Here is a 21,425-nt window from a genome sequence, read left to right on the forward strand (position 1 = left end):
GATCCCCGTGCTTTAGGGTTTCTCTTAGCGGGAATCGGCGACTTCAGCGTCCGCGAGAAGAGGAGGCGAGGAAGGGAGCGATTCGATTCCAGCCATGGCGGGCGACGAAGGAACCCCACAAACCCCTGCTCGACGAGTCACCAGATCCTCCTCCGCCACACCCTTAAAACCCTCGCTCGTCACCCCGAATCTACTACCACCGCCAACGCATCCTCCTCCTCTGGAATCACTCTGTACGGAGCCCATGTCTACGGACGATCTATTGGCCCTTCTCCCGGGCCGAAAATCCCAAATCCTCGAGTTCTTGCGCGTAATCGGGCCCCCGAACTCCCCGATGTTCCCGGTCCTCCTGTACGGCGGTCCTTCGACTGGCAAGACCATCACGATTCTCCACGTGTTCCGGCTTTTGCGCCGGCGTTTTGTGTACGCCAGCTGCCGATCCTGTTACAGCCCTCGGATCTTGTTCGAGACCGTGTTGAACCAGTTGCTGTGCCATAGGAGGAGTCGGGAGAATGGGTATTCCAGTGCCAAGCGCTGCGAGAGGGCGTCCGATTTCGTGAATCTTCTCAGAGATGCTCTGACCCGGGCGATAACTGCTCCTAGAGATGAAAAGAAGAAATCTTGCTCCAAGGAGGGTCATCACGGCGATGGAATTGGTGAGATGATTTATCTGGTATTCGACAACGTGGAGCTTATCAGGTCGTGGGACAAGGGATCTGAAGTCCTCCCGTTGCTGTTCAGAATGGCCGATGTGTTGAAGACTCCTGCAGTCGGTCTGATTTATATAAGTAGGGCAATGCCTGATGCTTATTACTCGATGACTGGATCAGTGGAGCCAATTAGCATTTACTTCCCTGATTACACTGTCGATGATCTCCATACCATATTCATGAGAAACCAAGTCAATCAGAAGTTATATTCTTCTTTCTTAAGGTAATTCGTATCATCTCATTTTGTAGAATGGATTATTGGTTTTAACTTTTGCCCATTTGATATTTACCCAATTCATCTGTTAATGCTTTGTGAACAACAGCATAGTTTTGAAGCCATTTTCCAGAGTTACCAAACGTGTTGATGAGCTAGCAACTGCGTTCGACCCATTGTTTAAGAAATATTGTGAACCACTAACTGATGTGAACCTGGTTCCCGATGAGGCCATGAAGCGAAAGTTATTTGATCACCTGCAGCCACACTTGACAGCTTCACTGAATGAGATATTCACGGTTACTCCTTGGTCACTTGTTGAAGTTGCCAAGGAGCGTACTTCCAAGAGGGGACATATAAGGAAACTATGTGGGAAGGAGGTTTTCAGTGAGTTGGATATTCATATGTCAACCTCTACTAAATACCTCCTCGTTTCTGCATTTCTTGCTTCGAGGAACCCAGCTACTCTTGATGCAGCACTGTTTGACTCTACTGGAGGTTCCAATAATCGTAAGCGAAAGAGAAAGTATGTGTAATTATTTTCAGCACTTGATGATGTTAATTTTTCACTCTGAATCTTGCTACAAAATCTCCTTGAGGTCTCTTATGTTCTTAATTGTTGATTTGTAGGAGCACACATACGTCCTTGGACCAACAAGAGGATATGGCAGAAGAAGTTCTCATGAAGGGACCTGGAACCTTTCCTTTAGAGAGGTTGTTGGCTATATTTCAGTGTATCACATCAGTGATGGATTGTTCCGTTGAGGAAGATCAGTTCGAAGATGGAGTGCTGACAGAAGGTTCAAATGTCTGGCTAATGTCTGATGTTCTATTGCAGTTGTCTACTCTATGCAATGCCAATTTTATATGTAAAAGTGGCAACTTCCAGTTAGAAGGTTCAACACGTTATCGATCTATGATAGACGAAGATATGGCCTTGAAGGTAGTGTGAGCTTATACTATGCTGCATTGGAATTCTCCAAAAGATTTTGAGCATAATTACTCCATCCGGTATATGTTTCTTGTGCTAAATCTTTGTCAAATGCCTTCTAGGTGGCAAGGAGTATAAACTTTCCACTGTCGAAGTACATATATAGAAGATAGGTTTCCCATTTGCTATCATGGTTTTGGCGGCCTCAAATGTAATATTATATATAAGAATTGGGACCTGATCAGATAAAAATGCAGAGGCAAGCATCATATGCATAACTCCTCTTTTTGTTTCTTATTTTTATTTTAGCTTTCATGTGAACGTGAAATTTATTTCATTTCCAGTTACAGGTAATAATTGGACAAATGGTAGCCAGCTTCTGAAGCTAGAGAAATGAGTCATCTTTCAAGGGCTTCATTACTTTACATGTCATAGTTACACCCATAGTATGTGTCATATGCACCTCTGACTGATAATTTGTCTAAGCAGGATTGATGACTTAATGAAGGATTACACACAATTCATTAATTGGGAGTTGCATAAGTAGTTGCTATGCATGCTGAATAGAATTGTGTAATTGTTATATATTGGTTGCAGTTGATCTTGTCAATTCAAACATTTTTATGGATTTTAGTATGCTCTGCTTTATGTACTGGATATGATGCACTGAAGGATCTTTGTTGTGAATATAATCATGTACAGAAGATCTTATGCAAGAATTTGTATTATCCATCTAACAAAACTGTATCTATCTTTGCTATTTTGCTGTTCATAGAAATTGTCTTTTTCTTGTTTAAACTTGATGGTTCTGGAGAATAATTTTCTGACATACACTTTGAGCTCAATCTTGAATATATATTTCAGCCAGATAAGACAAAGGTAAAGGAAGATCCTCAACTGAGCAAGTACATTAGAAACCCAGAATTTCCCTTTGAAATGACTTGATGGATGTGAATAGCTGATCTGGTGATAATTTTCTTGGTCTCCATCTCTACATAAGGTGAAGTGCTTGCCAAGACCAAAGGTTCCTCCAGAAAGAAGATTATCGTATTTCTATTTGTGGAATTTGAATTGATTCCTAAAGCTTCTGAGCGTTAAAGTGATTACTAAAGCTTCACTTGCTGCCGCTTCACATAGATCAAGACAGGTTCATGTAGAATGGGAGGAACCAAGATGATGTGCAATTCATTCTATTAATCTCTTTGCGGTATCTTTCCTCCATCCATAGTACCAGTGCAATTACTTACTCTATAAGCTCGATTCAGGCACAAGTTTACCAGCATGGTTCCTGATTTCAAAGTCATGATACATCAATGGAGAGTCTAGTGTCCAAACTTCTGCGAGAAATTTCATCTTCACATCATTAAGACCTGATGGGGATGGCATTTGGAGCTCCAGGGATGGAATTTGATATGATGTGCCATAATGGCCCTTGTGATGGATGTCTTATTAACTACAAATTGTGGAGTTTGAAGCTGGAGAACCCCATTAAACCATTCAACAGCACATCGAAGTACAGGTATCATCTGACTAAAGCATGCTAATCAGGTATGACAAGAAACTTGCAGTATGTTAAGTTTTAGTTCAGTGGTACCAAATTAGTCCTTTCATCTGCACTTACGAAAAACCATGCTATCTTATTCTTCTGGTTATCTTGCCAACATCCTTGACATTTATTAATTGGTCTTGCCATTTTCCTGAGCCCTGCCATTCAAGCGCTTGTTTATTTTCATGATCCCACTTTTTTACACAGACATTGATGAGCAAGAATTTTCAATCCATGTAGACGTTTATGTGATCTGTTGAAGCCCTGTGAATAGATTGATGCATCTCAATCTTCATATGCTGCTGTTGCAAGGCTTTAAATAATTTGCATACTCATACTCATCTGTTGGCCTGATCTCGTAAAATAGATGCATAAAAAGGTTATGGGAATAATCTGACGGTAACAACATTCCTTGTGTTATATGGTAACCAAGGTATCATTGGTATCAGAACTGTCAGATAGATGTATGCTTTAGCTTTTGCATATGAACTACTACGGAACATATGATAAGCCAGGATGCAAATACCTCCATCAAATCTTAATCTGGTATCAGTAGTTTCCACATGATCTAGTTCCCATTAATCTGTGTTTATGACTCGTAGGAAGAACGCTTTCCTTCTGATTGAAGAAGGCAACTATTTCATGTTAAATGGGAAATGCATAGTTATGACCTCTTAGTTTCTTCCACATGATCTATTACCGTGTTGGGTAGATAAAACATGCACTTTTTTTTGACTAATTGACGTATACCTAGTTGACTATTAAAACCTTGAAATAAAGGTGGAAGAGGCTGCCTAAACGTGTACTTAAAGCAAAATTAAATCAGGAATCTAAATTATAGTGCAAAGGAAAAAAAGAATAAAAAAGATCGGAATATATTATCCACTATTTTTTGAAATTATTAGATTTTGTTAATGATCATGCACTCGTGCATCATAACATCGTAATATATGATGTCAAGTAGAGATTAAATATAATCCTGTTCTCAGGGGGCGATTCCAACATTGGCCTTCTGGATTCTTCCACGTTGATCATAAAGGATAGCTGGACTATCATTAACATTTCTTGATCATACAAAGCCAAGTTCTGATGAACAATCTCAATATAATGCAACATAATTGATTCATAGCTTATTACATTTACTTCACCCTTCACATGCATGGTAAACGATGACAAATCCAAGTATCAATCAAACACAATGGATCATAGATAGATGCCAATTCAACCAATCCAACCCGGAAGAAGAGCCCAATCCTTGTGAAACAACAAGCACACCAATCAAACACACAATATGCCCTGAGTACCGACTCGCAAGCATTGATTCAGATCAGAGTTCGGGGTTTCCTCACAGAGGTGGTTTAGCTGTTGGGGGCGGCAGCGGAGGCCGCGGCCCTCGCCTTGGCAGACTCGACCATTCGCCGGCTGATCTCCTGGGAGTACACGTGGAGGACCTCGATCCCGTCATCGTCGACTCCGCCGCCGACTGACGCCGCGGAGGCGGCGGAAAAGGCCTCCTCCTCGATGGTGCCGGCGACGGCGGCGGCCTCGTCTCCGGGGAGGGAGCCGTAGCGCTTGGAGAGGACAGATTGGGAGGTGAGCGTCTCCACGAGGCGGTGGAGCACCGCCTCCCGCGTCCGCTGCGTCGGAGGCCAGATCTTGAGGACGAGGAACGGGTAGCCGCCGCCCGCCGCCGTATTCTTCTCGATTTCGCCCTTGGCCTCCGCCGCGGCGCCTTCGGCCATGGAGGGCGAGGGGGCGGTCGACCGGAACGCGAGGGGAGAAGCAAAAGGGGCGAGGTCAGAAGGCTGGCGGCTTTTGTGTTGGGGTCGAAGTGGAACCGAACCGTGTCGGCCCAATCGAAGTCAGCCGTGTCAGGATCGTCAAATCTGGATCGAAGCCCAAACTTGTGTCCGGTCCAGGTCAATCCGGACGCAGTTCGAACCAGACCGAGCCCGGTCTGGGTCTGGATCGAACTGCGGCAACACCACAACAGCCCAAGTCGTCTTCCCGCTGCGTCTGCCCCTCCGCTTCGATCTCTGGCTCCATCCGGAGAAAGAAACGCCGGACAAGAAAGGAGCATGGCCACTTCCAGGCGCTCGAGAGGTTTGCTAAGAGATCCGAGCTTACTTATGCAACTATAGAGATGACCCCATCGGTTATCATCGCGTGACTTCCTCCTTCTTGGGCGAGAGGGGAAAAATCCCCATCGTCCTCTTCAGATCCTCCGCCTCCTCAAGCTGGTCCTTCTTCCTCTCCTGCTGCTGCTGCTGCTCCGTCTTCTGGGGCGCCCTCCTCTTCATGCTGGTCCTTGTTCCTCTCCTACTGCTGCTGCTCCGTCTTCCGGGGCGGGAACCTCGGCCCCTGCAGTCTCCGCCGGTGGTACTATCTGGTCGAGCGGGTTCTTCTGGTGATAGTTCGTGTTTTCCTTGGGATCGTTTTGATCGAATTAAGAACTCAACGGAGGAGTTTGCAGTTTTCTCTATAGATGAACTCTCTGAATGGTATAAGCCTTGGGAGCCTTCTCTGGTGGGTCATTTTTTGCTCCGACCGCCTCCGGCGGAGGTTATTCGGGCTATTGTCAGCCGGCTCTGGAACCTATCTTCCTCATCGCAGGTTCTCGACATGGCCCGAGGTTTTTTCTTGTTCAGATTTGAGTCAAAAATCGGATGCCATGAAAATGCGTTTACGCTGATGGATGGCTCTTCTAAACCGGAGGAGGAGGCCGGAGGGGCTGGTTACTTGCTGCGATCCAGTACTGGAAAATGCGTTTGGTCCGGTGGCTCCTTTTGCCGGATGTTGATGGCTGGGAGGCAGATGACCTTTTAAGTTTGGGATGGAAGCTGCACCGAATGAGGGAGGGGATTACTCACTTGGTGGTGGAATCGGACTGTGAGTTTTTTTTTCTTCTTCTTATTTTATGAGTTATAAATCTGATCATATTTCTAACTCATCATCACATCTTGCGGCATGTTGTAGATTTCTATAGTAATATGTAGTTTGATATTTTTGAAGAAAAAAAAGAAAGAAGAGATGGATCGATCTGTTTCCGAGCCTTGAATTGACGACGGAGTTAGAATCAACCCTTAATGCATTATCCCAATAATCGATCAAAGCCTTTCGCGACCTCTCTGTAAATGCAATAATTGACCATGGTCGGGTTTACCCTAACTAGATAGTAGGTTTTCGTTAAACAAAAGAAAGTACGAGTCTGAAGGACATTTTATTTGTAGTTGGTGTTCCTAAATACTGCGATAAATAAAATATATCTCGAAAATCTACTTGTAATTAATAAAATATTGTTTGAATAACTTTTTATTTGAAGAATATTTTTCACTGTGATCGATGCTGGCATAGTGAATCTTGCATGCCACATCGTCGTTTGATACGTCATCGTCATGCCATTGTCATGTTACGCTCAGAGAGGGAGGAGAAGACAACGAAGCTTCCTTCTTATTATGTATGACCAAAAAGATAATTACAAACTTCTTGTTTGTCATTTATGACTAGAAAGATAATTATAAGTTTCCTTCTTATCATTCATGACCAGAAAAATCATTATCGATGTAGTCTAAGACGGAACGTATTACATTATGTGATAACAAAATGTGTGACGTTGTAAAAAATGTGGCACATTACGAATTCAAAAATGTTTTACCACTAAGGCCTCCCTAAGGGCACCAATTATTGAGTGTATCTTCAAGTTACCACTGTTACAAATTAAGAAAAAAATTATTATTTAAGAAAAATTACATCAATTAGATTAGTTCTCTATATTCAAAATGAGACACCAACCTATTAAAATAAAGGATTAATATGGTAAATACACCCGACATAAGGAATAAGTCGAGTATACTAACCCGACAACTCTAAAACAAAATACCAACACAATGAAAGGCTAGGAGTTAAGACATGGTGGCAGGTCAAGACTATCGTCAAAGAGCACCTCGACTGCCATCGAGATTTTTTGATCCTCAGGGTAATCAGTGAATGGGTCCTCCTCGAGCTTTTGCTTGGGATACCTCACCTTGAAACGAGCTAAGATAATTTGGTACCCGAACTAATACGAGACGATCCTCATCCTCTGTAAACCCCTTTTAAACCTGGCATATGCCTTGTAATTGATGGTCGCCTCCTCTCGATATTTCGGTATTATGCGTCACTTGGCCTCCAATGCATCCCTCAGATCCCGAGCTTCCTCATTGGTTGTCACAACCTGCTCACCAAGCTCTGAGTTGTACACCCTCATCGAATCCAGCTCTTGGGTGAGCTGCAACAAATTGTCCTCTATGGCCTGGTTATTGCGTTGGACTTCCTTCGGTTCTTGGCGAGGCACAGTTCGACTTCCCCAAGTTGTTGTGCCAGCTCGGCCCCTCAAGTCTCCACCTCGGCAACAACAGCAAGAGCTCCCCCACCCCCCACACCCCCCCCCCCAACCCCCACCCCCCCCCCTCTCTCTCTCTCCTTTAGCCCCTCGATCTCTTCCCGAAGATCATCGATTACAAGGGCATGTTGGTGGATGATAGAGCCAACATCATGTACACGGTCGATAAGGGCCGTTACGTAGTGATGGCGCTGCAAATAAAAAATGAATGGATGAGTGAAGTGAACCTAACTAACCAGTACTTATTGCAAAAGCGAGTGTTGATCAAAACCTTCGAAGGGGAATGATAAATCTATTTCACCACCCCGGACATAAGGATATACGATAGTACTGCTCTAAGACCGTGCCATCGCCCGACACCTTATGCTCCTCATGTAAACCCTCCCATCTTAGTTGTAGCGGTACTCCGAAGGTTGAGTCTAGCAGGTCAGCTATTTGTATAGTCGCAAAGTGCAAGGGTTTGCTCTTACATAAGTTGAACATCGGCTTTAGTCTATCCCCTCTTTTTCTCGAAGAGGACTGAGAACTTAGAGAACCCTTTGAAGGCATCGATGTTGCGAAGGTAGGAGGCTCCTTCTCGGGAATTGACTCCTCGGGTTCCCGACCCCTTCGAGGATGAGGCATCTTCCTCACGATAATATTTTGCTTCTTTCTTGGCTTATCAATTCTAGCTTGGTGGTTGGATCGAGTCAAGCCCAATGGCTCACAGACAGTGGTCGGAGCCAAAGAGGCCACCATCATGCTCGAAGAGGAGCCAAACACTTTCCTCTTCAAAAAATACAGATTCATATCTATAAAGGATCACAATCACAAGGTCAAATATGCTCAAGATACGTGAGTTGGGAAAACCCGACCCACATGAAGAGAAATTTGTCATGACGCAAGGTCAAATATGTCCGAGGTTTATGAGTCAGAAAAACCCGACCCACGTGAAGAGAAATTCATCACTATAGAGGTGCAAGACCAAATGTGCTCGAGGTGCAAGTTAGGAAAACTCGATCTTTATGAAGAGAAATTTGTCATGATAGAAGTGCAAAGACCAAATGTGTCTGAAGCGTGTGAGTCAGGAAAACCCGACGTGCGTGAAGAAAAATCCGATACAACGGAGGCGCAAGGCAAAATGTGACCGAGGCACGTGAATTAGGAAAACCCAACCCATATAAAAAGAAATCCATTACGACGGAGGTACAAGCCAAATGTGGCCAAGGCACGTGAGTCAGAAAAACTCGATATACATGAAGAGAAATCCATCACGGTAGAGGTGCAAGGTCAAATGTATTTGAGGCATGTGAGTCAAGATAACCCGACCCGCATGACGAGAAATCCACAATGGTGGAAACGTAGTGCAAAACGTGCTCAAAGCACGCGAGTTGGGAAAACCCAACACATGAGAGAATCTCAAACACTCTCGTATCGGATGAATTAAAAGCTACACTTCAAGCCGCTCTCGCAAGAACCCCAAAGCACACCTTCAAAGGGGGATAAATGATAGGGAATATATTATCGGCTAATCATTCAATACGTCACCACCACATGATGCCTAAAGAGGGAGGAGAAGACGAAGGAATACATTATCGGTTAATCATTCGACACGTTACTACTACCACGTGATGCTTAAAGAGGGAGGAGAAGACGAAGGTTTCTTTTTGTCATTTATGACCAGAAAGACAATCACAAACTTTCTTCTTGGCATTTATGATCAGAAAGATAATCATAAGCTTTCTTCTTACCATTTATAATCGCAAACTTCTTTTTTGTCCTTTGCGATCATGTATAAAAGCTCACACAGAGAAAAAAGACTAACGCCCGCACTTATACACCTCGGGTTACTAACTTAGACGTCAAAGGAATCGGATCAACAAATCTCTTTCGACCTCGATCTTTATGCAAGTGACACCTTGAGAGCTCATCATTTTCATCTCAAATAATCCTACATATACGGGTTCAAACCATATCAACATTAATGACATATTCCCCTGAATTGCGTGCCAATCGGGAAGTGTTGCCAACCCTACAATTGAAAGTGACGACTTGAATCAAGTTGACGGATTGATTTTACTCTCTACAACACAACACAACAATGACAGAACTCGCACTCAGATAACACTCTTGGATTTGGTCTAGTAAACAAAAGTAGTTTAACCTGATAATTCAAAATAACTTTTACATGGCCTTTAAAACGACAAAAAAAAATCCTTAGCTTAATTAATCGTACAGATTAGATATCCAACCCAAATTACATCTTAAATATGAACCCTCGTTACTCGGTTCTGCTGTAAGCATTGTCCGCCGACGACGTGTCCATGTCATTTAAACCCAACTCCTCGTTCTGCTCCCAGGTTCTCTCGTACTCCTCAACTGTCATCGCCGAACATCAAAGGATAAGAAAAGCATGTCATAGTCATCAATACATGTTACAGTACATTCTATGATGTAACGCAAGTGATTTCGGGGTATCAATGGTAATGCAGAATCTTATTGTTGAGAGATTGGCCCTATCAACACATATAAACCAAGACAGTACTGTTAAGACCGAAAATATATGAATTCGATAAAGTAATTTGTTATTGACAAATTTACTACCATTAGCATATTCTAAAAAAAATGACTGTTTACAGATGAAAAATATGAAACGATTTCAGATGGAAGGATACATATAAAGTTCGAACCACTGGTTAGCCATTTATATGCTGCTTTATTCTTAGATTATATTTTAAATGTTTTTTCAAAGTTGACAGTGGTGTGGTAAAGTGTTTTTATTTTCTCTTGATTAAAATTTTTATTATACGGGCGAGAACTTACCAACAAGCCGCTTGTCATCCTCCACAGAGTCTGTGGTAAAGGAAACAAAAGAACTAGCCAATGCATCATCAATTATCAATGTCCAGGGTTCCTCTAAACTCGTAAGCTGCATGAGAAGCAACATATACATCAAGCCAAAAATGAAGGTTGGCCAATGTTTCTTCACAAATTCTACCATACGTTAAAAAAGAAGGCTAAGTGAAATAGATATCAGATCTGTATACCAGAGAATAACAAAGAAATAATTAGCGAAAAAACTTATATTCTTTCATGTAGACTTGTCATGATATGTGGACAAATAGATGGAGTATAGATTTTTTCACTACTTTACAACAAAGTAAAATTCAAATACCTTTGCGAGACTCGACTTGAAATCCAGCCATTTTTTCCTTTTCCAGTCATCACTGCTATCACCCAAAGAAAATCCATGTACTCTCTCAAGATCTGCAAGCAATAACTGTGTTATTATTTCTTCCAAGATTACAAGAGATTTTGCTATTTGTAATTAGTAAAAGATCCCAAAAGATGAAGTAAAAAAGGAAAACCCTGAAACATCCAACATACAAGATCTGCACGAGGCCTATATGCTTCATTCTAAGTTCTATATTTGGAAATATGCCTTTATAGACTTTGTATGGTGTAGAAACCAACTCAAAAAAAAAAAAAAAGCTGGAAACATTAAGATATCTACTTGTGAATAGGTAATTAAAGAGGTGTAACAGAAAAAATTTAGCAACATATGTAATTATTCTGATGATAGAGAGATTAATATGCTTAAGGAGGTGAAAAAGTAAAACTTACTTTCGCTAATTTTAGTAATTAGACCTTCAACTGTTGTGACAATTCCACCTAAAGTGCCACTTGCAAGCTCCAAATCAAGCTCAGGAACTTTTACACTAGCCATGTCCGACTGGGGAAAATTTGAAAGCAGCAACAAGAAGACAAACACTAGTGTTAGGAAATATTGCAGCTCTGCTACAAAAGAGAACACTGATGCTTTCGAAAAATAATGTTGTGCATATTATCACATTATCTACTTCAAGACAAACTTTAAAGAATTAGATTCTATAGTGATTTCGAAGCTTGACGACTACCACCACAGATTTAAACATCAGTCTGTTGTGATGGCACCAGGGATATGGAAACCTCTCGAAGATAATAATTCATATGCAGATGAAGATTATTTTAATCCTAATAAATAATAATCTTGGATGCATATTTTGAATTAATTGGTTTCTATATAATGTTTTTGAAAAGTTCAATGCTGATATGGGTTTCATTGCAGAGTGCAAGTTATACCAAAATTATGAGTAGCTCGAAGCATAGAAGTTCTATTATGATGGTTGTACATCCAAGTCATAGAGAAATGCAGACAAACCTTTATCACATCGCGGCTAAGATCTTCTATGTTCTGCACATACACCGTGATTCTCTTTCCTTTTTCAGGGATCTCACCACCAGCCTTTAACTATTCAGGGGAGCAGCAACAAGTTTAACAAACAAAATTCAGAACTCTCCAACGGTTAAAAACACACAAGAGTTCACGAAAACCTTGAAAATAAAAAAAAGGATGAATAAATTTCCTAATATACACAATTTAAGGTAACATCAAACCTCGGAGCTACGATAACCACACATATCACATGTGGTTGCCATCACAACAACTTCTCGAAAGTATGGAATTTCTGCATGTTGTTCAGGAACACAAAATCACGAAACATAATTTAATCAAACATTAATTAGTGTCAGAACAGAAGTTTAATTACAAAGAAAAAAAATTACAAATTCACAAAGACTATCACAAACGACAACTTGACACTTTATTTTCCAAGTACCTTTTTCTATTGTACTAGGTAAAGTCCAAAAGCATAAGAAACAAGTTGCTGATTTACTTGAAAAACAAGTTTCAGAACTCTTTCTCATTACTCTTTTATCATTTCTAAAATGTTACTAAAAGAATTCATGATATGTGACGAAAACACCATTCGATATCATCACTCTATGTAGGAATCTGTTGGCTTTCAAGGATTGTCTGCAAACTCACTAGCAACCTAACAGGCAATGGGAAAGAAATGGCATTTACTAAATAGCTTGAAAAATCTTGCTAGAATACTGATATGTGACTGTCTCCATGCCATTTTTTTCATGTGTTGGAAACCCTAGTCTAGATAACTCAGTTATCCATTTCAGAATGTAAATAGTGGTTATATGTAATTTATATATTAGCACTTAAACATTGACAACATAAATAGAACATCGACACAATAAAAAAGGCACGTAGGATATTATGATGAACTAAAAGAAGGATACTAGTAGAATAGAAGCGAGTAACACATCCAGCTGCGCAAGCCCCACATGTTGATGGTAGAGTGTCGACCTGAGAAAAAAAGGAAACAATTAAGATAAAGGAAAGATTACAAGTAACCTTAAAAGAAAAACATGTCAATCAAACAGAAAAATTTTACCTCTTCTGGTGCTGAGTATCTACACAAGGCTGCTGCAACATCCTCAGCTTTACCCTGGGCAATTGCACGACGGCCAGCAAGAGCTCCAACAGAGCCATGTGGCTCCTTCTGCACTACATTAACATTATTTTCTTCCGCCAAAGCATCCCTATCAACCTGTCTTTCAGGCTCTTCTTCTGGAGATGATTCAACAAGAAAACCCAATGATGCTTGTTGCTCCTTGGTCCTTTCATAAAATTTAATAGACAGCAAAGGGTCCAGAGATGGAGCTAACCTACACCAGATTAATGAATATATAAAATCAAATGGACAACAAGAAACTTTACATGAGACCATTTATAAGGCATAAATCCCAGATCTATCTGTGAAAAAGATACCATGACAAAACCATGACACAGCTTATCTGGCTCATCCTTAGATCCAAAAAAAAATCTCCACAAGCGTGTTATGATCTCTACATCTCTACCTAAAACCTAATATCTACTATTTTTTTTGCTTGCAAAAGTCATGCATTATGTAATAACCAGAAACATCAAAGAGTACTAGAGACATCCATATACTGCAGGAAACTAAGCAACTTTTTTGGACATCGAATGGAATAACAAAACCATTAATGTCATATAACTAAGGCAGCAATGTTAATAGGAGAACTCTTACGGGTTCTCAATGAAACTATTTCCAGCAGGATCATCAAGTATGAAAGTAAAAGCAGCATTTCCTGAGACAAGTGATCTCAGTTTTGTCAAGAATTCATCAATAGCTTCAGCAGTGACGGGATCCACTTTCTGCATAAAATGAACTACATACACTGAGATGAATGCAGAACAGTGTAATCTCAACAAATAGGGAAACAGTGGAAATCCTTGATGTACCTTTCGTTCCTCTTGTAGGGACTCCAGTTCATCTGCAGCACGAACTAGTATCCCTTCTACCTAATAGCATGACAACAACAAGGGCTGGTAAAGTTAGGGACAAACTGAATGTGTATGACCATTACTTAAACAATGCAACATTATACATGGTCGATATGTCTTCAACTCAAGAAAGAGTTTAACATATTCGAATGGATGAATTTTCAGTAATTTTATATTGGAAAATGGTTGCTGCACCATCTTTACTTTTATGTTTAGTTCTCTTGTACATATTCTCAACTAATGTCAAGAACTGAAAAATAATGTCCTCAAAAGGTAGAAGTATTAGGCACATTGCATAATAAAATTTTAATCAGGCATTAGATACACCTGTGACTGGCAACTTATGAATAAGATACTAATTACTTTTCCATTTTAGAAATTTCCGCTAATCTTCTATATTTAAACAATCATCCCCTTTTATGCAGGTCACTTGAGTCATGCCTTGTTGAAGCAGAAAAAATTCTATAGAAAATTGCTCCTACAAAAGTTTCTAGAAAATTATCATGGTTTATTATTTCTGTTCTAACCATCATATTAGATCTTTAAGGTGAAAGGAAAATGACTAATGAGACTAGTTATGAGACAAAACAACCATGTCAACAAAAGATTAAAACAGAAGAGTTGTCAATATAAAGAACAACAACAATAATATCATAAGTCCCAATTATGATATGTAAAAAATCATATGCCTAGTTAAGTTTAGAGAACTTAAATCTTTATTTATAGTTTCTATTAAAGTCTTTTAGATCTTTCTCTACCTGCCCTCGTATCACTAACATTAATCATTTCACTTTCTTTGACTACCGCATCTAGAGGTCTTTTAAACAAGAATATTATCATTTGGAAAGAGAATTACTGTAGAGAGTCTTCCACGTTGAGATTCAGGAGGAATCTCAAAATCCAGTTCTGGAACCTGTAAATATAGGGCAAGAAAATGTCATTATGTCAATCAGTAACTAAAGAAACAGGATGCACAACTATGCATGCCTAGATACTATGAGATGCAGACCCAGAAGCCATGTATTAGATATAACAATTGCTTGGGTCATTGAAGCTGCTCTACCTAATCCATGGTTGCCATGGAACGAAATGTGTGGGAAATTATGGTATAAACTGGGTTCAGATAGAAAGATAAGTGGCCATAAGTTGATCCTTATGTTAATGCAACTCATGGCACATACTAAGTATTATAATTCTTTAAAGTGCAAATAACTTATAAACCCACTAGAACTACAGTGCAAGCTTTACAAAATCTCACAATTAACAATATGAAGAAAGAGCAAAAAGTTACCCTGATAGTTGCAGAATCAGACTTCACCACTTGCCGATTAAGTATCTACAAAAACAATAATCCAGCTAAGAGTTTTACTAGTTGCAGAAGTAAAATGAGGTTCAAATGGATTTGGTGCATTCCTACTGTACTAGTGTAGCACAAAACTAACGAAATTTCAAACCTAACTTGACCATCACATGCAAAATAATCAGATGCATTGAATTTAAATTTGACAATAGCTTAACCAATAAACAAAATTTAAGTTTAGCGAGGAAATATCTATTATGAGTATCATGCTAGACAATGAAAAGAAGATACATGATAGAAATATTCTCAAGACTAAATTAAGGGCATCAATCAAACATTTCAAAACATCAATGATGTGCTAAATTGAAAAGGGAAAAAAAAGATGCTAGTGGTACAAAGACAGAGTCAGATGCGCTTCACAATGCTTACGAATGATATAATACACAAATGAGCCATAAATTCAAGGTGAAGAAACCCAATAATAGATGGACTAGGTTCTCCTTGTCAGAAGAAAGAAATTTGCAACCATTTTAAATTCATTTAGAAGAAAATCTTGACGAATATAAAAGGTTCTAATTGTTTATGATGCCTAAACAGAAAAAATTATATATTATGACACTTTGGAACATGATCTACAGACCTGAATGAAATTGTGACATCTAAGGTAGCACGTCTCGAAGAACAAAACTAAAGATAACTGAAAGAATAGAAGATGAAGAATAAAAAAACATAGAGGTAAAACTTCAGAAGGCAAGTTGTTGCAATATCATCATAACAAGTTAACAATATAAAACAATAACACAGGATAGAATTCCCTATAACCATACATCAAGGTGTCAGATAACTAAAAGATTATCTTGAGAAACAACAGAAGGAAGAAGCCAAAATCATCACATCATTTAAACTGCAAGTAGAGAAATCGATTCCTGAAGTAGCTAAACTATGATGACACAAAGACTGTTTACAACCTACCAAGTAATAATCACAATAGACAATACAACCATAAAACTATAATTGTTTTGGTAAGAAGAATAAAGAATAAGTATGAAGTCAATTGTTGTTTTCAACCATTTCTTTTTAAGTTTTAAGATAAATAATTCTGAAATGTCAAAATGGTACCTTTTTATCCATTCTTCAATGTCAACAATGTAAAACAATATATACCCCTGAACTCCGAAAACAAATTCACAAGAGCTACATCCTCAATAGTCAGCATCAGATTAAAACTATTTATATAATTCTGCACCAAAATTAACATTATGGATGCTTGAAATTTTCCTGTCACTATTATTTTCATTTAAAGGATAATACGGTTAAATAACATTTGATTGTTAGGAAGGAGAGATGTTAACTCAAAAGTGACATCTAAAGTAGCCCATTCAACAACAAAAAGATCACCTAAATAATTAACTAGTGTACTTAAGAAAACAAGACTTTCTAGGAAATCACCAAACATGAACTGAATACCAAAGTTCAAAAATAAAAGGCGCCAATGCATAGCCTCAAGAGAGTAAACATAAGTGGCCATATTCCTATAGGCAAAGAGATAATTTATATGACTCAAACGCTCATCCAGGTCGCAAAAGAACAATCCTACCATGTCACTAAGACCCACCCTCAACAGAATAACAAAGTGAGAGAATCTAAGTTGAAACTTGTCCCGGAATATCTTAGTTCAGCAAAAGCAAACCTCACTATGCCCTGCAGGCACCTCCAAGCGATAGCAGCATCCTCGAGGCTGGAGCTCACCAGCAAACTGAACCTCATTATTCCTAATGACGATTACAAAAATCAAGAAATAACTCAGTTCACCAAATTTTAATTGAAAATAACATCTGAAATAATTGTGCAGCGACCATCTCTCTTTCCGAAAAAAAACGTGCAGTACCTCTCGTTGCAGTGTGGGCACTCAAAAGCCATCAACACAATCTGCATAGAAGATCAGAAGCAAAATCTTGCAATAATTTCTCTATCAATATATGAAAATTTCTCGTAAGAATATATTTTTTTGTCTTTATTCTACCTCTCTAAAGTGCGGAATCCGAGTGAGTAGAAGCCTCGTCGTGCCCTGAATCGAAGACAACGCATGTAACACTCAAAAAATTCCAAGCTACGAGAACAGTAACATCAAAGACAGCATCGGATTCTGTGAACCGTGAAGATAAGAATTATTCAATCTCGACACCAAGATAATGGGGCTCAAGGAGATTACGTTCTCGCCGCAGCGCATGCAGAGGGACTCAATCTGGTGAAGCGGCGCGACCGAGGCCACCTCCTCCTCCACCACCGCTGCGACCGTCTCCGCGGCGGATCCAATGTCGACGAGCGGACCGCCGTTCTCCATCTCAGTTCCGGGCGCAAACTTTCGTCTCCGCTCTTCCGCGTCTTCTTCACCCTCGCCGACTTCGATTCGCCTCCCCGCTTCGCAACGATAAAAACCTAGTAGCTTCCAGAACCGGACCAGGAAATCCCGGTCCGGCTCGACATCTCCAGATTTCTCAGTCGAACCGAACCGAACCGTGCCTTCAACGGAAACCATATGCGCTCGCTGTCCGAACCGCGTAGCTAATTTTCAATAATAGCTTATTTTAATTTTCTTCGAACAAAACATTGTAGCAGCACACGTTGTTTCTCAGTTTCCTGTAGACATATAATCTCGCAGCTGTTGATGACTATTAAATAGGCAAAGTTAGAGCTTGATATTTAATTGAGCCATCCACAACACGATAGACTTACGACAGCGTGGTTGCAAAGGCAGACTTGCTGCTAAAGAACAAAAGTAAGAATTTTGACCTGTACAAAATTAAGCACAATTATCATATCATATATATTGATAAGATGAGAAATTAGTTGGATGCCGAATGCACCTACGAATCTCATGGAACTAAACAAATTTGAAACAGTACAATCAAAGCAGTGATAGCAATGAGAAACATTTTCTTTTTTCATCAAGATGGACTAAAGGACCAGAATTTATGAGCAACAATTCAACTTGTATGACCAGCTTCAGCACAACAAAGTAGAAAACAAGCCTGTGAAGGACATAGGATGCACGACGTTGATTTAATATAGTTGAAGCTTAAGCCCACATCAACCATGTAGCTATTGTTCATTAGACACTGTAATCATCAAATTGAAGCATCCTCTCAGGCTTCAAGTCCACAATACCAGATGGTGAACATGGAAGCGTAACACCTGAAAAACCTATGTTGCTTGCATAAAGAAGCACAACATTGAGGATGAATCCAGCTTTGAGAGCAACCTCGAGTTTGGCACTAAAAGATCATTCTGAATCACTTAATGGCTGACAAACAGGAAGGTAATATGTGTCGAGCTGCCAGTATTTCCGTTTCACACCTTCCCATACCTCCTCTGTCAAGCAATCTTTTACAGGCAAGGGAATAAATTGAGTAGAATAACCTAAATTTCCAAGTTCTAATGCAACTAACTGACAGTAAACTACATGGAAAAATGCATTATCGCCGCACAGCCCATTGAAGTATGAGTATACACCTCCGGGCTTCAGTAGTCTAGGAAGATGTTGGTGAAATTGCCTCAAGTCCTCATAATATTCTCCGTAAGTGTCAAAAAATACTCCTGCAGGATAAGAATATTATAGCATTGAAACAAAACCAATAGTACGTTGCACAATCAACCAACGCCTCGGAACATAGAGCGATATGCCAAGTCACAGACATTAAAAATTTTCCACAGATATTTCTCCAAATAGAACCAAATGAATGTCATAGTAAAACCAACACATTAAATATTTTTATATCTATTTCAATGGCATAAGTACCGTACTGATGTATGTTACAGTCAAGTGCAAGTCTATATACTGTTTTTAAATCCTTGATTTCAACTTTATTGTTTGGGACTTAGGAAGTGGTTAAGATGGGACTCTGAAGATTATGGAAAACCATGAGTATCTCCTGTGGACATGAAAACCAAACCAAGACATCAATAAGTGGTGTTAGATTTAGCTGCTCATGGACTAGCCAAACTTCTGGGTAGAACCCATGCCTTTTTATTAGGCTGCTCAGTTTTTATTAGGCCCACCTTTTTATTATAGAATATATATTTATATTGAGAAGATATAACATTATACAATTACATATTATATTTTTAACACAGGCCATCCATGGCATGGCACAAACTGGCTTAACATTGGTTGGCAACCTGCATTATAGAACCATGACTCCTATTTAACCTCTACATCCACATAGAGAAATACTATGGAATCCATCCTATGCAGAGTTAGGCTAGTTTGAACAATTTACACTTGATTATGTAGTGGAGTAAAATTAGTTCCTAAGAAATCAAAATTCCTGAAAGTCTAGGAAATTGCTAGAAAAATTGGAGACAAAAGGTTCATGATTTAAGTGGTACAAAGCTTTTTACCTAAAAGACTACACATGGAGGGGTTCATATAGGGCCAACATTAAAGTATAACCAACGGGTAGTGCACAGTCTGAAACAAGTATATCCTCTGGTTCCAGGCATTACGTTCCATCCATAAGGAGCTCAGAACGAAAGGTTGTATCAACAACATCAAAATCAGGCAAGTTCAAGTCCAAGTAAACGGTTTGGTTTTGCATCTTTGCCAACAGCCACAGTAACATGCTCTTGCAGAGGAGAAAGTTCATCAAATTTTAGTGCTATCCAATAGCCAAACGAGGATACTTCAGTAAAGATGAAACATCAACAATCATTCAGAATTACATATGTTGGTACTTGGCAATGGTGTTCTAGTACTCTGGTGAAATCCTTGTTTCTTCCTATTTATTCTATCAAGAATTCAGTTCTGTTTATAGTTACAATCACACAAAACAAAGCAAAACTTTTTTCTGCTAATTTTACTACTTACCATTCACCACCACTTGCAAGATAACATAAGAAATACTTTTCTTAACAATCCTAAGAGAAAGCATGTATTTGGTGATGGTGTTCTTGTATTATAATAAAAACTAATTTTCCCATTGATTATTGAAATAACAAATGCAGTGACTCTTCTTTCATAGGGTGCAAATATTAATGATTGATGATCATATAAACAAAGTAGAGCTTACCTTTTTGCACAATATTAGTATTAAAAGATAATATAAGAAACATTTTGCAGCACAAATTTAGAACTCAATGAAGATATTACCATCATAAGACTCAAGCTGCGGAAGAACATCCTGCCACCGTCCAAAAACAATCTTCACATTCTCCTTCTTCCCCCAGCCTGAACGCAGCATCCGTTCATACACTTCCGGATGCGCCTCCACAATCGTGTGCTCGACCGGCCCGTACCTCTGAATCGCCTCGTCCACAAGCCCCATCCCAAACCCCACGTTGAGCACCTTCCCACCGCCGCCGCATACGGCCCTCGCGTGTGCCTCCATCAGCGGTCTTTCCCACTCCATCATCACCGCCTTGCTCTCCGAGTCCATCAGCTTGTCCTCGCTGAAGGAGACCCTGTCCTCCAGGTAGTTCAAGCCGCCGTCTTCCTTCTCGCCGTTGCGCTCCGCCACGCGGGCGATGGTCCCGAGAACGAGCTCAGCCTGGATGCCGGCGTTGAGGAGAACGTCGAAGGCCTCCTGATGGGCGTGCTCCATGGCGAGGTCACCGGCGGAAATGTTTGATGGCGAGAGGGCATTCCACGGTGCACCGGCGGAAAGGAGGCGTCGAGCGGAGTCGGCGTGGCCGTGGCGCGCGGCGTACATGAGGGGCGTCATCCCGCTTGCGTCGAAGTAGGTGGGGTCGGCACCGGCAGAGAGGAGGTCGTCGATCTTAGCGCAGTCGCCTTCAACAGCCGCCTCGCAGAGCTGTTCCTCCGCCGACTTCGCCATAGCGTGGTTGCGAGGCTACTCTCTCTTCCTCGTGGGCGAAGCTGATGGAAGCGGGATTAGGGCGGCAAAGATGTCAGGCCGATTCCGGACCGGCCGAACCATACGATCATAATTTGTGGAATCGGGCAGATGACAACGGGTCGGATTTTTCCGGGCATGCAGATTTATCCGACCCAATTAATAGATTTGGATTCGGTTCCGATTGTACGGTAATACACGGAGGGTTAAAGGATGATAATATAAAGTATTTTTCTTTTATTACGGAAAGATACTTGGTAATTCAAATCGATATGCATATGATTGTCTAAGGTACATCAAAAATGAAAAT

The 21,425-nt window shown here is 40.3% G+C and overlaps 4 protein-coding genes across 4 annotated transcripts; 1 reads left to right on the forward strand and 3 right to left on the reverse strand.

Moving 5' to 3' along the window:
• Window positions 1-6,442, forward strand: LOC103997357 (origin of replication complex subunit 5). Its single transcript, XM_065082423.1, has 6 exons — window positions 1-933; window positions 1,034-1,450; window positions 1,555-1,867; window positions 1,978-2,114; window positions 2,200-3,403; window positions 4,391-6,442. The coding sequence occupies exons 1-4, from the start codon at window positions 95-97 to the stop codon at window positions 2,026-2,028; spliced, it is 1,620 nt and encodes a 539-aa protein (XP_064938495.1). The 5' UTR covers window positions 1-94; the 3' UTR covers window positions 2,029-2,114; window positions 2,200-3,403; window positions 4,391-6,442.
• Window positions 4,507-5,143, reverse strand: LOC135592765 (WPP domain-containing protein 1-like). Its single transcript, XM_065082424.1, has one exon. The coding sequence runs from the start codon at window positions 5,141-5,143 to the stop codon at window positions 4,760-4,762; it is 384 nt and encodes a 127-aa protein (XP_064938496.1). The 3' UTR covers window positions 4,507-4,759.
• A 3,421-nt stretch (window positions 6,443-9,863) lies between the features above and the next one.
• On the reverse strand, window positions 9,864-17,838 carry LOC135592767 (uncharacterized). Its single transcript, XM_065082425.1, has 16 exons — window positions 17,476-17,838; window positions 17,287-17,331; window positions 17,152-17,192; window positions 16,954-17,035; window positions 15,255-15,299; window positions 14,820-14,876; window positions 13,922-13,981; window positions 13,707-13,834; window positions 13,050-13,323; window positions 12,895-12,961; window positions 12,199-12,269; window positions 11,963-12,052; window positions 11,386-11,494; window positions 10,937-11,028; window positions 10,585-10,690; window positions 9,864-10,140 (listed from the first exon to the last, which is right to left on the reverse strand). Exons 1-16 carry the CDS (start codon window positions 17,800-17,802, stop codon window positions 10,043-10,045), a joined length of 1,692 nt encoding a protein of 563 aa, XP_064938497.1. The 5' UTR covers window positions 17,803-17,838; the 3' UTR covers window positions 9,864-10,042.
• Window positions 17,839-18,298: 460 nt separating this feature from the next.
• On the reverse strand, window positions 18,299-21,174 carry LOC135592768 (protein arginine N-methyltransferase 2-like). The gene is made up of 2 exons (XM_065082426.1): window positions 20,413-21,174; window positions 18,299-18,860 (listed from the first exon to the last, which is right to left on the reverse strand). The coding sequence occupies exons 1-2, from the start codon at window positions 21,095-21,097 to the stop codon at window positions 18,547-18,549; spliced, it is 999 nt and encodes a 332-aa protein (XP_064938498.1). The 5' UTR covers window positions 21,098-21,174; the 3' UTR covers window positions 18,299-18,546.
• Window positions 21,175-21,425: the final 251 nt, after the last annotated feature.

The sequence above is a fragment of the Musa acuminata genome, chromosome BXJ1-9 (genome assembly GCF_036884655.1).
Source record: "Musa acuminata AAA Group cultivar baxijiao chromosome BXJ1-9, Cavendish_Baxijiao_AAA, whole genome shotgun sequence".
In the NCBI taxonomy this organism is placed as follows: Eukaryota; Viridiplantae; Streptophyta; class Magnoliopsida; order Zingiberales; family Musaceae; genus Musa; species Musa acuminata.

What these genes read in the sequence shown, in the direction of transcription:
- LOC135592765 (XM_065082424.1), bottom strand. Translation starts at nt 5,143, where the DNA reads ATGGCCGAAGGCGCCGCGGCGGAGGCCAAGGGCGAAATCGAGAAGAAT.
- LOC103997357 (XM_065082423.1), top strand. Translation starts at nt 95, where the DNA reads ATGGCGGGCGACGAAGGAACCCCACAAACCCCTGCTCGACGAGTCACC. An exon ending in AATCGTAAGCGAAAGAGAAA is followed by an intron (nt 1,451 to 1,554) that starts GTATGTGTAATT and finishes GTTGATTTGTAG; the next exon opens with GAGCACACATACGTCCTTGG. An exon ending in ACGAAGATATGGCCTTGAAG is followed by an intron (nt 1,868 to 1,977) that starts GTAGTGTGAGCT and finishes AATGCCTTCTAG; the next exon opens with GTGGCAAGGAGTATAAACTT.
- LOC135592767 (XM_065082425.1), bottom strand. Translation starts at nt 17,802, where the DNA reads ATGGTTTCCGTTGAAGGCACGGTTCGGTTCGGTTCGACTGAGAAATCT. An exon ending in TGCCTGCAGGGCATAGTGAG is followed by an intron (nt 15,300 to 16,953) that starts GTTTGCTTTTGC and finishes TTGTTTTTGTAG; the next exon opens with ATACTTAATCGGCAAGTGGT. An exon ending in TACTCGCTTCTATTCTACTA is followed by an intron (nt 12,270 to 12,894) that starts GTATCCTTCTTT and finishes AACAACATGCAG; the next exon opens with AAATTCCATACTTTCGAGAA.
- LOC135592768 (XM_065082426.1), bottom strand. Translation starts at nt 21,097, where the DNA reads ATGGCGAAGTCGGCGGAGGAACAGCTCTGCGAGGCGGCTGTTGAAGGC. An exon ending in GCAGCTTGAGTCTTATGATG is followed by an intron (nt 18,861 to 20,412) that starts GTAATATCTTCA and finishes CTTATCCTGCAG; the next exon opens with GAGTATTTTTTGACACTTAC.